Below are 18,124 nucleotides of genomic sequence, written 5' to 3'. Positions count from 1 at the left end.
TCCCATCAGCTGAAAGGAGACATTTATCAGACAGGGTGATAGTCAGCAGACCTGCACATTGGCTTCTGTTGTCATTAACTGTAATGCATTTCGATTAGTTGTGTTTTCCTTCCCTCGCTCCCGGTTGTCAGCATAGAGAGGAACATCTACTCACTTGCTTTCTAGTGGCTTTTGCTGTCTTTGTTGCTTCGTGTGCTATTAGTTCTTTCTTGTTTTTTCATTTTAGCCTTGGGTTTGATAACACGGGCTTTACATGTATTTAAAGACGTTCTTATTTCGGGGGCCCAGAAAGAGTCAGCAGATGGTCAGTGAGGGCTGCAGACGTGTACACTACATTAACCATATTTCCTTTTTCCTGCTTGTTTTCTTAGTGTCTGTCTGAGGGGTGCTCAGCCATGCACAATAAACCCTGTTAGTTACCGGCAGACTTTGCTCTGTTTATTGTTCTGTTGCTGGCTCCCCCAGACGTACATGTGGGCTGTTGTTCCACATGTTGCCTTCTCTCCTTTATGTCTCGTAAAAGTTCACTCAGGCAGATGTTTGAAGGGTTGTTCTGAAGCACAGTTTGGGGCTTTAATAGAGGACAACAAATTGGCTTCAGTACTGTTTGCAGCTGAAAAACTATAGACTGTTGCAATGTAGGTACTAACACGGGACTGGGTTGTGACACTGAGCAATCTGTTGAATACTGAATGACCTTTAAAGATAAATCCATTATGTAGGGTGCTGTGCATGAGGAATCAAACCAACATCTCTGTGGCTGCAGGACAGCTGCTCTACTATCCGAGCCACCAGAAATATAGTCTTGGTGACATTAGAGCTAAAAATCTAACGGGCAGTTCTTCAACAGCAAAGGTGGCTATTGTCCTCCCTCTGCCCAAAGAACCAATCAAAGCATGCAGGTCATTTGTGTTGGTCGCAGGCATATCTGCTGTTATCATAGTACACATGTAGGGTAGTGGACTTAGTCTGTATTTTTATTGCTGCTGTAGTGTAACAGTGTGAAAATCGTTTAAAAATATTGAGGTCTAAAGTAGGGCAGGGTGATATGACCAAAAATATCTATCATGATATACATATGAAAATTTGCGATAACGATATTACTGACGATATAATTGACACGAGACAAAATACTTTGCAACTCCACAACTTTATTAGTGCAAAAAAACCCCCATCAATGTATTTTCACTTAAATAAGCAGCTGTTTTTTATGTGCATTACAGTAATATACAAATGTAACAGTGCAAATGCAAATTCCTCGCTGACAGTTTAACCAAAAGGCATTTCCAGTGGAAACTGGCCGACATATCCTCAGCATAACCATGTATAATATCCACAACACTTAAAAAGAGCTTATACCCACACAATACGGTAATATTACGGTATGTTGAAGCACAGCACGTATCACTCCGCGAGGCTCCGCCTACGATAGCCGTAATGCTCCGACAATCCATCAAGCGGTGCGGCTTCGTAGCTTAGGATTATAAGGGGCACTGTCGACTTTACAGAAAAATCAAAGGATTGATTTTAAGTGTGCCGTATTTTCCAAACAACACGGTAATAACGACGGCCCGCTAGCACGCTCTACCAAAAATAGTGCTTTGTTGTGTATCTGGCGGACAAAAGCTAAACCAGTTCCACACCACTGAAGTTGCAGCATTTTTACAAACCAGTTCTGGTTCATCGATTCATTCAACGATCCGCTTTCGCTCTTCTCATTCTCCGTCGCCGCCATGCTTTTTCTGCCATGTGTGTATGAAAACAAAGGCTCTGCGCATGTGCGTTTTACCCATATTCTATCGCTATATTTCATTTTCTTATCGTTGCCCAACATTAAACTGATGTTACTGTGAACAGTATGATATGGCCCAGCACTAGTCCAAAGTCACAAAAATGTTGTTGTTGTTGTTGTTGTAGTAAAATCAGATTTGAATGTTACAGCTCTGCTTCCATTCATTCACAAAGAAATCATCCTGGACAATGACGCCAAGTTGGCGAGTTAATTCAAGACAGATTACAGTTTGAAGCAGATGGTGATTTAAAAAGACAAATCAGAAACATCCACATTGGACAGACTTAAAAAAAATCCTGTGCAGCACAATAAAGCGTGGAAGACATTTGTTGCCTCTGTATTTATATTGCTGCTGAATGATGGTGATATTGTTTATATGCAGTGGAGGCTTATTACAACCCTTAAAACTAATGCTCGCCATTGTATGTTTGAATGTTCGGCTGTGTCTTTTCCTGGACTGTTTAAGGCTGTTCTTGTGTTCCATTGAAATGATTGATTTGCATTTATCTGTCATGTATGGGAAGTTACTGTTGTCAGTACAGAGGCCCTGTCTGTCTTGAAACTCGTGCTGATTTTGGTGAAAGAGTCAGGTTGTTTTTGTACTTTTTTTATCACCTGTCCATCAGGTGTGTTGGTTAAATAAATGTATGTACTGTGTTTAGTACCTATGAGCAGTAAGGCTGAGGCATACAAGCTTCACCAGGGGTGAAAATGATTTAGTGAAAATCAGTGAAACAGTTTGATTTTGTTATTACAGGAATGTGAACCTGCAGCAGTTTGCATAGCTGCTGTTGTCTGATTTCCATACATTCAAACTGACTTTGTAATTTCACTTTAAGCAAAACAATGTGGAAAACAGCTTTCACGTACCCGTCTTCTTTAATCCTTTCTTTCGAGTGGTGTTATTGCTGTCTTACAGTGAGAACATTGGACACGGCTCACTTGTTACCATGTGGAAATGCTTAGAAAAAGGTAATCGCCAAAACACAAGTATGTGGTCAGGAAAATGAGGCGGCACATTTACTTGATATTGGCATATGCAGGCTGCTGCTCTTTTCAGCGATACAGCTATTCGTTTGGCTCTGATTTAGCTGTTTGACATGTTTAGTCACATCTAATTTAGATCTTAAAGAAAAGAGCGGATGCTCTCAGGGAAGCAAAAAATTACAGTGTGCAGCAGGAGTGCTGTGTAACTCTACTCAGATCAGACAGGTCCCTGTACAACATACAAGAACTAAATCCCTGGATCCAGATGGACTGGTTTGATTTTTAAATGTTTTTCCCCTGATCATCGCGATGTCTCTGAAGTTTCCGTTTCATTTAATGTGTGTTTTTAAAGGCCGAGGTGAAACATTTCATTCTGCTCCATCTTGTAATTGTAAAGAATCCTTTTCAAAATTCCTGGATTGACTCCAAAGTTTAGCCAAGTCACACCTCGAATTTCATGTAAATTCATCATTAAAGTGAGTCAGCTGAGAAATCCACAAACAGGTAAACTGAGCCGATCACATGACCCGTGGAAGAAACAAGTCCAGCTGCCTCTGAGCAGCCGTCCAGCCTGCTTTGTGGCTGTCACAGCGTCTTACTCACAGAAATCCTTCATTTATTTACAGCTAAGCACTACTTTACTGTAAACTAAACACTGTAACAATAATGTTAGCTAAGCACCAGCCTGGAGACCTGCTGTCAGCTGAATCTGTGATACTGGACCAAAATTACAATCTCAGATTTGCAAAGGTTTATTTATAGCTGGTACTGAAACACACAGCTCTTATTGTTGTGATTAAAATACTCTTTAAGAAAAGAATCTAAGGACACAAAAACACTGATTCTTAAATACACACAGATGTGTACACGACACAAATATGTCCTTTTTAAATTGGTGGCACATAAGTGGGATCTTGTACAGAGACCTGAAACATTTAATCCAAAATAATCGTTCTGTCTTAATGGGTTTATACAACGACCTATTAAGAGCTGAACAAACACACAGGCTGGGATCTGGTTCCGTTCGGGCATTTCTGCCATTTCATGAATCCACCAGTGCTTGTATGACTGCTCATACATGTATATACACCAGACTTGTTAGCAAAAGCCATGTTGGTGCCCTGTAGCTACAAATCTAATGTAGTGAGAACTATGGCTGCACGATTAATCGTTAGAAAATCGCGATCTCATTTCCAAATGACAACGATTTAAAAAAAAAAAAAAAAAAAAGACGACGACGATTGTACCGCATTTTGATCCGGGACGTACTCTGCATGAAAATAAGCGCTCACTCTTCCTGCTCAACAAATGACAAGGGCGGAGCCTTATACCACGTGATACAGAAGCTGTGCCGTGTGATGCTAAAATTAGCAGGGAAAAAACAACGGAGAGCACGTCAGGGATGACGAGAGAGTGACAGGAGAAAATCCGTCCCGGTCAACCACCCAAACATCAATAACGGGAACCTTATACAGCGCTTCCCTATACACGCCGAACTCCTGCAGGCACAAAGAAATTACGGAGGCTATCACTTATCACCTGACCAAAGATATGGCTCCCATCAACACGGTGCAAAACGAGGGATTTAGGGAAATGATCAACACCCTAGACAAACGCTACGCAGTGCCGTCCCGCAACTATTTTTCTATTGTTGCACTACCTGCTCTATACACGCAGCGTCGAGCAACGGTGGAGACGGAATTTCAAGCAGTACAACAACAAAACGTGAGACATTTGTTGTTTTTATGTTTATTTATTGTTTTTATGTTCAGTCTCAACTGTTACGAAGTTGATGTGCAATTAATAAATGCAATAAATATTTATACTGGAAAAGAGAATCGTGAGAGAATCGTGATCTCAATTCAAAGCCAAAAAATCGTGATTCTCATTTTATGCAAAATCGTGCAGCCCTAGTGAGAACGATGAAATGCTAACGGTCTGTTTCTACGCTGTTGATTCTGAGTAATACCCTAGAAGAATAGTAAGTGTTTGTTGCATTCTGGGCCATAATGAAAAGTCATTTTTTGGAGTGTCACAAGACGAGCTGTTGCACAACAGTCTTTGTCCACAGTCACACCCAGTGTAGACAAGCTTTCCCAGGAAAAGCATTCCTTAAACTGAGCTGTCAGCAGTGCGCTGCCATTCTAGATTTACCCTCCCTGGCTTCCACTCAGCTCATTGGCAGAAATGAAACGGTTCACTTGGCGGCACGATACTCTGGTTTTACAACACAGACACTGGGCAGGTCGTACTGGACTGTTTTAGTGATGAGTAAAACTTTTTCCATCTTAGCCCCGATTCAGATACCTCATCCTCAGGCGTCTGCCAGTGCTGAATATTGATTTGATACCAGAGTTAAATGAATCAGCTGGGTTCATCAATGTTCGGAAGAGACTGGGAATAAATCCTTATGTATAAGGCAAATGAAATGCGACAGACAGTGGGACAAAAATACATTAGAAACAAAAAGCTTATTCAGGTTATTTCTTTGGGTTGTTTCAGCTCAGTGTGAGAATGCAGAGTTTATGCAGCGAGGTGACCTGATGGGCTTGCGTTTCAACTTCAGCTTTAAAATTTTGTTCAGACTTCATTGTAAAAACTTATCAGCTGGGACTCTCATGACACCACCAAAAATGGAGGAGCTCTCTGAAACTATTGAGTGTGGCTGGAGAAAATGGTAAGTTCATGCAAGTAACTCCTGTCACTCCACGTACACTCTTTGGCTATCACTAAAAAACTTCATAGGTTCCGATTTAATCCACAGGCAGCAATTTGCCGCTCACCGCCCGGGTGGGGAATACACATCTTTCCCTGGTGACCTGTGGTTGCCAGATGACCGCTAACCTGTCTCTAGTCCCGTGTGCCTAGTGTTTCAGCTCTCTTGCTAGCAACGCTGCTGCTGCTGTATGTTTAGTAAATGGATCAGCAATAGATCGTCTCATTGACACGGATCAGCTGCTCCGGCTTTCAGAGCCAGGATGGGAGCGATATCCGATCCAGTTATCAGGTTGCCGCTGCCCAATGAAAAACCCGACAGTCTGATGTGGGTCATTTAGAAGTAAATGTGTTCTGCATACGTTTTAATCATAGCTGTCTCTTCTGCCTTTCTCCTGCGCTCAAACCACCAAGTCTGTCCAGGCTTTGCTTTGAATTCTGTCAAGCATTTAGTCGTCGCTGCACCCACTGTTTTTCATGCCACTCTTCTGAGCTGGCACCAGCTCCCTGTGCCAGAGGTAACTGACGGGACCTCTGGCACATGTTTAAAGGTTATTCTTGTAGATGTTTCTCTAAAGCACGACTGACCGAAGCTGTGCCGCTCACTGCTGACATTTTTCTGGCGTGTAGCAGAAAGTGGTGAATGCACGAAGCAGTCTGGGCAAAAATGTAAGCATTTGCAGAAGCTTGTCATGTTCAGTTGTTTCATTGACAAATGACTTGGCCTGCAGCTAAGTGGAGGTTCACGTTCTGCCCTTGCCTCCATCCAAAGCAATCAAAATGTAATAAAAAAACAAAGCTGACAAAGCCTTGTATCCATGTAGCCCAGATGAGTAATGAGACTTTAGAATGAAAGGCCACAAAGCCAAGTGCTCCAAGTGCATTATTAACACATTGTTAAGCACATTACTGGACACTTTGGTGCTGCGATATCATGGAGGATATCTCGGGGCACAGCAGTACCATATAGTCTCCTTTCGTGAAAGCACAGATTTAAAAACAAAAAATGTCCAGGTATCGTATGTGCAGGAGGATGTCCGTGTTTTTTTTTTTTTTTTTTTTTTTTTTTTTTTTTAATAGATCACAGGATATAGATTTCCTTCAAAGCTGCATGACAGAAGAAGAAATAAAAAAGGGGTTTATCTCAGGTGACAGTGAAAGGACGGCGAGGGAACAGTGCTGAGTCACATGGTCACATCAAGCAGAGATGAAAGTCCCCCAAGCTTAACTCTCAGCTGAGTTTTGAAAAACTGGTCGGCATCATAAGAGGATTTAATGGGAAATGTGATAACGGTAAATCTGGATTGGATTATTGTTAAGATTAGTACACCCATTGAGAGGCAAATGAGTAGAAAAAGCTCTGTTGAGGTACAAGGCCCAAAAGTATTTGGACAGTTTGCCTTTATATTTTTGCCCGTGAGCACAGCGATTCTAAATCCCATCAGTTAAAATGAGATTGAAGTGCAGACTTTCAGCTTGAATTCCTGGGGTTTAATGAAAGAATTGCATAAATTGTTTAGGGATCCCCTGTAGTTTGTGGTTAACACGTGAAAGAGCCCCAGTTTGAAACTGGGAGGAGGCATACATCTCTGGGAGGGCATCAGTAAAAATCTGGCGAATCAAACATGCAGATCCATCTGCTGTGGTAACCTCTTGCAATTAAGGGAGCAGCTGTGAAAAGCTATTAACTGTTTAGGAATTACAGCCCCAACTTTCAGGGATCAAAAGGAGTTCAGATCATTTTAAATAGTGGCAGTTTTAATACTTGGATGAAAAACTGTTGTGTGCTTCCTCCCTTGAGAAGCTCTTCCTTCAGTGTTGTCTTCAGTAACTGAAAAGCTGCTCTGTTGGGTTGAGATCAGGTGACTGAATCTGAGCACAGACCTGCTCCACTGGCAGCCATACATGTTCCTCCCATAAGATTGTGTCCCTCATGTTTTACATGTGGCGTGCTTGATATACCTGATTGTAGCTTTGGCATGCTGTGGAAATAATAACTGCACAGAGGAGCCTTTAATTCAGTGGTGCTACACAGAGCATCGCAGCTAAAACGAGAGCTGTCTGTTTGCAGACCAACTGTTTGTTTAGTTTGGAGAAATCTTATAATTGTATGAATCTGACAGCAGCTGTCGACTGTCTCTACAAGTGATGTTTGCAGCATGCAGAGCTGAGTTTCAGCTGCTAATCATGATTTATTATTTATTTATTATCAATACAAAAAATATGCTGTGTCATAGATTAAACTGGGAGTATTTAAAGTAATTAGTTAACTGGTTTTCCCCGTCCAGTATGTGTGTATGTGAAGGACAACGTGAGAGCATTTTAGGGACAAAGGTCAAAAAGTTGAGCGTCCGTGTTTAATGTGAAACAGATATTGTGTGTTTGTAACAATCTTCTGATTCAACTCATTACTAGTTACTGTGTGATGTGGCTGTTTGCCTGTCATGTCATTACAGTGTTTGCCTGAGGAGTTGCCTGTTAGTTTTATTGCCGGCAAAATATAGAGATGGAGAAATCAAGCTGTACACTCACTCACCGACAGTCCCTATAAATAATTATCAGTATAAGCTGGAAAGAGAGCAGTCATCTGTCACCTTTGCAGATGGTGCGTAGGCTGTATCTAAACCACCATGACATCACCTGGTAGTTTGTCAAGTCCTCTTTTGAGGTCCTAACTTCTGCGTTTTAGCCATCATATTCATGGCTCAGTCACAGCGAAGTAAAGCTTCCCTGCATTTATTATCTAGTTTATTTTTAAAAGGAAGCATAACTAACAAAATGAGCATCATTTTATAACATCAGTGAGCTCACAGTAGAGGCATCGCTGGAAATCAGTGACATGTCGGATTTTCACATACACTTTGTGCAGTGAGAGGATTTACTCCCTGCTGCCTGTTAGGAGCACACTGCTCTTACTTCAGTGATGTTAGTAAATTAGAAATGAGGTTCAGGAAGACTGTTTTTCTTTCCCTATATTTGTACCTCTGCCTCTTTAGTTGTATGTACATGAATGCTGGAGGGGCCTGCAGAAATGTTAGCGGGCCTCTAGCAGCTGCTGAACCACAGTGGAACCGACTGGGTCGGATCATTTGTTGTTAAAACGTATCATTTCTACCTTCGTATGGGTGACAGTTAGGGCTGCCACAAACGATTATTTTGATAGTCGACCAGTCACCGATTAATTTTGCGATTAGTCGACTAATCAGATCATCATCCATTGGAAGTAAAACGTACAGCTTATTGCACCAGCAGCATCTGCTCTTATATAACTATTATTAGCTTACAGCTTTAAGTGTTTAAGGTATGTGCTAACTAAAAATAAAGACAAGATGGTAGTTTATTAAATTTTAATGAAATTTGCAGATTGTTTCGGTGAAGTTTAATAAACTCCTTGCTATCTAAAATATAACAGGACACCTATATTCTCCAGCATCTCACACTTCTGATAATCAGCTGTCTGCTTGACATTTATTCAGCTGTGTAAAAACGTTAATCTCAGCCAAACCGATATACTCAGGAACAAATAAAATACTGAAAAAAAAAAAAGCCAAACAATAACATTTTTAAGTTATCTAAGTGCCTTGAGTAGCGAACGAGGGCGGTGGGTTTGAAGCCAGGAGTCCGGTGTTCTCACGGGCTCTAGTGAGCCTTGCCCTGGCTAGCTATCAAGCTAGTGAGTAACAGACGTCTCCGAAAACGTCGGAGCGCTTTTGAAAATATGTGGTGTCCTGATAAACTGAGCAGATATTTGAGATTTACACAGCTACATTCTCGCCTGAAAACATATTAAACGTTTATTTTGTGACCCAGAAAGAATAATAAGAGTAATATTAAAACTAACTAGCTGCTGCCATTGTTGGAAACTGAGCTGGGCTGCGCTATGAATTCTGGGACACAGCTTCTTCTTCTTCTTCTTCTTCAGGGTTTAACGGCAGCTGGCATCCTTGTACATGCAATGCTGCCATCTTCTGTTTCAGTCCGTTATTACACTCTTAAATCCTACTACTTATTCCTGCGTCTTTTGTGATCTTACAAAGCTTCAAACGACGCGTCGACTATTAAATCAGTCGTTGACGATTGTGATAGTCGACTAATCGTGGCAGCCCTAGTTGACAGCACTGATGTGTCGGAGTGGACACAGCCGACTTTCTGTAAACAGGAGCTGAAACTGAGCTTTGATTTTTACATTCACATATGAAACTCTGCTGTACAGTTCACTAGACGCCAGCTTACAAAGGTCCTCTTTGGTGTGGAAACCTTTTAAATGTTTAAACAAACAGGGCAGCTGTTCATTTTAACTTGCGTTTAATAGTGAAAGTTAATCCCCCCCCCCCCCCCCCCCCCCCCCGTACTGCTCACCGTCTTTTATCAGGATTAGTCTTTTTTAGTATAGATGACAAACGAGGAAATGAACAGGTTTTGTAAAATAACACAACAGACTCACTGCGAGCTGGGTGAACTCACAGCATTGAGTTCACTCTGCTCATAAACTTCGTCAAAGGCCCATAAACTCGTAGGTTGTAATAAATAACAGGCATTTTTTCTGTTTCACTGTCACTGCGATGATACCAACATCAGATAAGTCACTGTTTGTTCCTATTTAGGCACATGTATTGAGATTTCACCTGTGGTCTTTGTGGATCACATCAACAGCAGTTCTTTGTCTTTATTAATCAAACGATTTCTTGAGACACCTAAAAGGGCTGTATCGAAGCAATCGTGCTGTCTTGTCTCATTTTTTTTTTTTTTTTTAAATGTATTTTTGTGGGGTTTTTTTCTTGTTCCTTGGAAGCTTCAGCCTCACTCCTGTGGCTGTTTCCAGGGTAACCACATCCCCCTTCGAAATTTACCATGTCTGACATTGGATACTGTCCGTCTCCATGGCAACAAAGGCCCAGTTAAATATAAGATTTTGTGTCAAGTAAAGAGAAGTAAAGATGCAAATTTGAATTTCCTTGTGAATTTCTGCTCGTTTCAAAGCTTGAAGGCAGTGAGAGTGGCCTGTAGGCTTTACGCTCCGTGTTCGGTGGCTGATAAAGGTTTTTTTAAAGACTTTGTCAGGAAGATCTTAAACCAGGCGAGATGTTGGTTGCCTAGAGCATGTCCGTGTTTTTCTATCGATCCATGTGGATAGAAGAGGCAGGCTTCATGTCGCTCCTGTCCTGCTCCTCTAATGGCTTTAGTGCTTAATCTCTGCCCAGCTCTACCCACCTGTCACTTTCTATCACACATGACTGCCTTTTCATTATGTTCCCCATGTCTGACACATTGAGACACAGCACCTGAGGACACAGGCAGCAGGTTTTCGCTCTGCTCTCTCAGACTTCTCTGTAGGCATTCGCTGAATGACAAGTTTTGAAATGTAAGACATGTTTTTGTTTGCCACAGAGCGCACATTCACGTGCACTTTGTTGGTCAGCAGAAAGAGAACCTTCCCCGCAGTCCATCATGTATTCATTTCTAAATGATCGTTTCAGCTTGATTTTGATTACTTCAGAATTGTGCAGATCTCAGCTTTGGGTTAATTGTTACAGATGCAGCACCCTCACACGAGGTCTGCCAAGCTTTTTACAACTGTAACGATTTCCCATTAGCACTTCTAATTAGAGGATTCATTAATGTGGTGTGTGACCAATCATAGTGAATAGAGGCAAGATTGAGCAGGCGGATGAAAAGATGCTCTGTAATGACACAAGACTTTGAAATTGTGTGTTTCCATGAGACAGATGTAGACTGACAGAGGCAGGCTGTGGGTCTCTGTCAGCTGCTGTGATTCACCCTCCAGCATCAAGCTGCAGGCTCATTTATTAATGGCTAAAACAATCCCCCTGTATGCTATGCTATTGTTTTATTAGCTTAACTTATTGCTTATTGAAGTTATACAGACAGAATATCAGCGGATAATCAGATGCCCTTGATTATCTTATCATTAAGTGTAAGCAGATGTTATAGCAGTTTGCAGATCTGGAGGATTCACGTGTGTGACGTCCACTCCTGGGTGGATGTCACAGCAAATTCCCCTCAGTCTGCAAAGCTCAGAGAAATACAAAAAAGACGGTCCTAAGTTGGCATGTTAAAGACTACAATTCACGTCAGTGCTGTTGTTTACAAGCATGAACAAGTATGGCTGGTTTGGAAGGGAAACCCTTCCCAGAACGAACAGCAGCACCTTTGGAGAAAACCCAACACCTCATACCAGCTGTCAGCACGGTGGTGGAGGGCTGATGATTTAAGCACCTGACAGACCATGAACTCCTCTCTAGAGTCAGATGTGAGGCCAGCTGTCTGGCAGCTGGAGCTCGGCCTACACTGGTTGTAAAATGCCACTACAATAAATAAAATGCACAACAATAATGCAGTAAAATATAGAAAAATAAATAAAATGTCAATAACAAAAACAACAACGACTGTTAAAACCAAAATGTTTAGGTCAACGTGTGTTTAAAGCCAGACTATAAAAATGTGTCTTTAGTAACGATTTATGATGTTTGAGCGTTTGTGCAAATCTGATATCCAGAGTCTGGGACCTGCCACAGAGAGGGTCTGTCACCATGAGACTGAAGTTTAGACCAGGGTTAGTTAAGGTTAGTTTAACCTAAAGAGAGCTGCATGTAAATAACTGCTGGGTCGCCTCCACAGTTATATGAGAGAGCGATAAAGTCACTGATTGCTCCAGCTCGCTGCTGCTACACGTGGTTATACACCCTACTGAATTATGGGAAGTACATGGCTAAGAGTCCTGAATAAACTGCCAGGATGTGTTTGAAATGAGCTTAGAGTAGATTACTAGTTTGTGCATTTTAGGTTAAAGAAAGTGAAAAAGTTACTTAGACACCACAAGGTTAAACAAACCATCAAGAGAAAAAAGCAGTTTGGACGGCATGGGAAAGTTCTGAATGTCAACATGAGAACGAGCTCGATGGAAACATTTTTTACGTTTAATGTTCTTTGCTAAAAATGTGTTTTTGGCACCAGCACAGTCCTCTCGGTGCAGTTTGATTTGTTTCCAGTCTTTCAGTTACAGCTAAGTTTCTAAAAACACACATTTTGCAGCTTCTTAGCAGTAGAGCAACTTAGAGCAGTTTCCCAGTCAGCTTGTGTCTCCCAGCTCAGAGGGATCAATGGCAGGGCCGGCTCCATAGTCCAGTTCTCCTGTCCCCGCCCCTCATGCTCCCCTCTGTCAGTTTAGCTGCACATTTAATCACTGTGCTGCTCAATATAAGAAAAGAATTTAACTGCACGTGTGTTTCACTACACGAGGAAAAAATGCTGCTCGATTTAATGAAAGAAATCTGTCGGCACAACTCTGAGCTTAAACTGTAAAAAGATCTGTAGATTTACAGGAACCCTTCTCAGTGCTCATTTTTCACTGTCCTGGAATTATAAAGCAGAAAGGTTTCGGTAATTCACCAAAAATACCCTGTTTTTATTTTATTTTATTTACATTCATGGATTTTACTGTGGACACGCTATTAAAAACAAACCAAAACATAAATTTCTATTGGGGGGGTGGACAACTTCTGTCATTTGTTTTTCTGTCATTGTAGTGTGAAAGACTGTGGGGACGTCCTCATCAGCAGGACGAGCAGTAAAACCTAAACTGAGAATACAGTTAGAAGACCAAAATCTGTGTCCTCCTTCACGTGTTGCAGAGATGTCCTGTGGGCCTCTTTGCCTCTTGGCCTTATGTTTAAAACCTGCAATTTATAGCATAGGCCCTAGTTGGGTTTTTATAGAAAAAAATATTATACTACTCATACATATCTATGTGATAAATACAGCACAATGAGCAATATGAGAGTATTTAAACACTAAAACACACATGGAGGTGAAGAGCAGCCTGATTTGTGCACATTTTAATATTTACAGTTGAATTGGTGATGATATTTTTTCAGATTTCTATAAATAAAAGTGGGCTGCACTGCTGCCTCGTCCCGTGACGAGAACATGCTCTGTTTGATTGGTGTTAGAGGATGATATCTCTGCTGTGGTGAGTGTAGAAGCAGGAGGTGTGAAGCACACAGAGTGTCCACGTCCTAAAAAGAGAAGGCAGCGTTTTTAAATCATTCAAAACTTATATTGACGTAAAAGAAATGAGATTCAAATTTGAAGCAATGAATTACCAAGGAGAGCAGGAGAAATGGCATCCTGCTGGGAGCCGTGCCGTCTGCAGCCTCCCACTGACAGTCGAGAGTTTTCTGCTGAGCTCTGTGTCGCTGTGGATGCAGAGAGCAGCAGGACTGGACTGTCTGCACTCAGCCAGGGTACAGCTCAGGTCAGCTTCAGTCTTTCTGAGTCATAAAATCTTTTACTTGGTATTCATCTCACAGAGCCTCTTATCTAGATTTTATTTTTAACTTCACACCAAAATGAACTGATGGCGGCAGGATGTGTAACTTCTACACTCTTTTCTTATGAGAGGACAGAAGACGCTGGATCCCAGTTCAAATGTGCGTCTACTCAGACCACTATCGTTAGAAGAACCCAGCATGGCAAATCTAAATATGGCCCAGTTCAGCAGATTAATAATAATAATAATAATAATAATAATGGATTGGATTTATATAGCGCTTTTCAAGGCACCCAAAGCGCTTTACAATACCACTATTTATTCACTCTCACATTCATACACTGGTGGAGGCAGCTACAGTTGTAGCCACAGCTGCCCTGGGGCAGACTGACAGAAGCGAGGCTGCCATATCGCGCCATCGGCCCCTCTGGCCAACACCAGTAGGCAAGTAGGGTAAAGTGTCTTGCCCAAGGACACAATGACCAGGACAGAGAGCCCAGGGATCGAACCAGCGACCTTCCGGTTACAGATGCGATTCCCAACCCCCTGAGCCACGGTCGCCCTTCTTCCAGATTAACTGGTGTTGGCACATATCATACCCCTAAGGTGCTTCATCTGAAGACCAGCGTGATAAAACCAACCTGAGCTGGAAAAAGAAGCCGATGCTAAACATCTGCACTTTCTCTGCTGGCCGCTCGAGGCTGGTTCCAAGACGAGTCGAGCTGCATAGTACAGCATGAAAAACCATGTTTACTGATTCGCTGGTGTGTGTGCTTACTTAGTGGCCAATGAAGTTTATGGGTACAGCTCAGTTACCCAAAAATGTGTTCAAAATACAGAGCACAAAACTGGTGAGTGACATCACACAGCGAGTAAAAGATAACGGGGGGAAAAAACATGCACGCTGCATGGTTTGCTGTTTCCATAAACTGCATAACATGTCGGCGGCATGTGCTCAGTCCTGCCAGTGTGGCAGTGCTGCTCTGCATTCCTTAGCAACATCCCTCACAGCATACGGCTGCCACATGTTCCTTCAGCCGTCCTTGTCTGGAGTAGTTCCTCTTTGCGGACCTCAAATCTGATCCAGCAGACCACAGTGTAACAGATGAAATGGGATGCAGCAGCCTGTGTCCTGCCTCTGTGGGACCTAAATGTGATTACTGTAATAACCACCTGCGCTGTTGGATGTTTAATGGGATTATGTGAGTTTGTCTCATTAAAGCAGATTAAAACACAGGGGACTGACTCTTACATGTGTTTCGGTCTATTAAGCGGTCATATCCACTTACTGGTCATTAAGCAGCGAGAGTTTGGTGTTTCCACTTCATCAGTTTCCGCGCTCGTCTCCGCTGGTGTCCGTTATGTGCTAACGATTAAATCGAGCTAGGCAGCCTGCCGGCGTTTGTCCAGTGTTACACCAAGACTGCGTTTCTGCCGTCATTGTTGCTCATCTTTTCCTCATCGCCTCTCCTTGTCCTACAGTTGTCCGTTCCTGGCGCAGCAGTTGACTCCAGTCATCCCGGTCATAGGAGGTGTGCTGTTTCTGTTTGTGCTGGGGACGCTCCTGAGAACAAGCTTCAGTGACCCCGGAGTGCTGCCCAGGGCCAGCCCAGACGAGGCCGCCGACCTGGAGAGGCAGATAGGTAAACCCCCAAAACACTGGGATCAAAACCTGTTACTGAACTGAAGTTTGCATTTTTGTGCTACAATAAAGGGAGACCTATATTGATCACATCACACTGTTTAGTTATTATTTGATTAGATTATAGGTACATGAGCACGTGGCTCATGAGCATTCTGTGTGTGTGTAGTGTTTGTTTTCGGGAATCCAGCTCCGACTGACTGTAACAGCACTTTACATCCAGGATGAGATGAGTTCTTGGCGCTACTTTAACCAAATGGGCTTTGATGTAACGCTTACTCATAAATTATCTTTTGATAAGTTCCAAATCTAATTTGTCATATGAAAGATAAGACTGTTGATGCATTAGGAGATACTTGATATGAGGTAAGTGAATTACTGGCAGCAGAGCACAAGCATGAGTCAAAAAACAGCCAAGATTATTTTGAGATGTGGACCTGTTAATGAAATGTGTTGCTGTGTCACTGAGTGTTTTTTTTTTCCTGCTGTTTGATTCTATTTTGTCACCAAAGCAAACTGCAAAATCAGCTGATATGCTTGGAAAAAAAACCGCGTGCGTAATGTCGTATCGGTGCACAGATACTGAGGCGATGCATGTACGAGTGCATTACTACAAGCTAGTGCTAGGAGGCTGCTGGCAATGTTGAGAAACGTGGACAGCAGTTAAAAATGAAGGCCCACTTCGCTGTGAGCACGCCTAAAAGTGCTGCTTCTCCCATCTGAGAGACTTGGTGGCAGTAGCAAACGTTTGATTACACATCAAAGGTGATGGCAAGCTCTGAAGTCACTGAAATTAATTCTTTTTATTTAAATTAGAGCTGCTGAAGTTGTGCTTTGTAGCTTGATCCAAGCAAAATGTAAAGGGAGGCAACTGACCAGAAGTGAATTAGACAAAGATTGATGGAAGTCACTAAACTTGTCCAACGATGGTGGGAGTGTAGTCTGCTTCCTGAGGCTTCATTCAGAGAAGGAAAGGAAACAATCAAGGGTCCTCCAGACTGGAATTTGCACTGGAAACTGTATCCATTTTAGTCACTGACTCACTGATCTGTAAATGTGTCCAGCTGCTCTGTAGCTAAATGGATTACCACCACTTAACTGATGGTTTAACTTTGCAAAGCCTATTTTTAAAGCCTTCTTTAAAGTTCTGCTGTTTTTCTTTTCTTTTTTGTTTTGTATTTGGAATGCAAAGCTCCCGTTTCCCAGCCATGGGTCTTTTTCCGTGCTTCAGGCCACTAGGGCCTCATTAAACAAACTCTGGACCGGCTTAATTAATCTCATTAGGAGACTTAAAAGCTTTTGGAGGGAAGGTACAGTACAGAGAGCTCGGAGCGGCGGGGCTGAGAAAGAGTTGTGCAGAAGTATGTTATGTTGGTATTCCAGAGGATAAACAAATGAAAGGCCGAAAATATGAAAAATGTTGACCCAAATACCTCTTTACCCCCTCTACCCCCACCCAACTGGCTTTTGTGCTGTGCATTTCCAAGCAGGCGGTCTCCAAACTGGAACCTCTTACTCACAGACTGATGATTGATGTCTGGCTGATTCTTTGTGCACAGGTTGTGAAATGATTAGAGGCATGAAGCAGCATACGATAATTTTTTTTTGTTTTGGTATTCATTCCCATCATATTTAACTCTCTTTGTAACCTGTAGATGCAGGATTTGCATGAATTAGGATAGGTTCAAACAATATTACAGTCAAATCTCTACGCGGGTCCCAAGTGAAAAAACGACAGACATGAGAATCATTAGCCGAAATGTCTTTCGGTCATTCACTAAGGTAACCTATGGGTGTATATTAAGATTGCTGTGCCACGAGAGTGTTCACCTTAATTTTTACGTTCCAGGATTGTAGTCTATATTCCATCCAATCCTCTGCATGACAGTAGATTAATAGGCTGCCTAATTATTGGTACCATTGTAGATCTTATTATGTGCAATTTGAAAGAACCTCACCTGTAATGGCATGAGGGTCTCACACACATGCACACGCTTCATACGTGGTAAAAACTTTGTTCAAATGTGTTTTCCATAGAGCTCCTGTCTCTTCTCACGCCTCCTGTTACTTTTTCCATTCAAACACTATCATCTCCTCCTCCTGGGTGCATGCTCTCACAGTTCTTTTTTTGGTTCTGGCGATGGCGTGGAAGCTTGATATGCAAGACATTAGCAGCCACATGTGTTAGCTCTTAACTTGATCATCCCTTTCAAGTCCCAGCAACAACTAGCCCAGCATGTGCCCGTCTCTTTCAGGCACTCTCATCTTCACAGCTGGGATTTAAAAGAGAGATTTAAAAAGCAAAAAAACAAAACCATTTTTGTCTAGTTTTCAGGTGTCAGTGAATTTCCACAGCCATGCTTTTGTCGTGCGCTCCTTCTTCAGTTCCTCCTCTCTTACTTGCAACACGACTCACTCCTGGCAGCTATATCTTCTGATTCAGACGGCTCTCATCTCTCTTTTTTTTTTATTTTTTATTTCAAACCTAATATGTGCTTATGTAACTGTGCAGATATTCATAATAGCGAAGCAGCTTTGTGAGCAGGGGGAACTTCACATGCGCTGCCATAATGTAATGTCTCTGCTCCGCTCCAGGCCTGTTTCCCATGTGCTCAGGTGCTGCTTTGGTTTCTTTTTTTTCCTATAGCATTACTACAGCCAACTCTACATCCACCCTTATTTCTTTTTTTTAACCATT

At 42.1% G+C, this 18,124-nt stretch overlaps 1 protein-coding gene across 6 annotated transcripts in view; it reads left to right on the top strand.

Annotated features, from left to right (window-relative positions):
- Nucleotides 1-18,124, top strand: part of LOC113011542 (palmitoyltransferase ZDHHC14-like) — a 62,909-nt gene that overhangs the window by 4,672 nt on the left and 40,113 nt on the right. For all 6 annotated transcript variants that reach the window (XM_026151040.2, XM_026151037.2, XM_026151041.2 and 3 more), the window contains exon 3: nt 15,267-15,427. In XM_026151040.2, the coding sequence (XP_026006825.1) occupies nt 15,267-15,427 (161 nt within the window). The remainder of the gene's footprint in view (nt 1-15,266; nt 15,428-18,124) is intronic.

The sequence above is a fragment of the Astatotilapia calliptera genome, chromosome 19, assembly GCF_964374335.1.
Source record: "Astatotilapia calliptera chromosome 19, fAstCal68.1, whole genome shotgun sequence".
In the NCBI taxonomy this organism is placed as follows: Eukaryota; Metazoa; Chordata; class Actinopteri; order Cichliformes; family Cichlidae; genus Astatotilapia; species Astatotilapia calliptera.
This window is presented reverse-complemented; position numbering and strand designations above follow the sequence as displayed.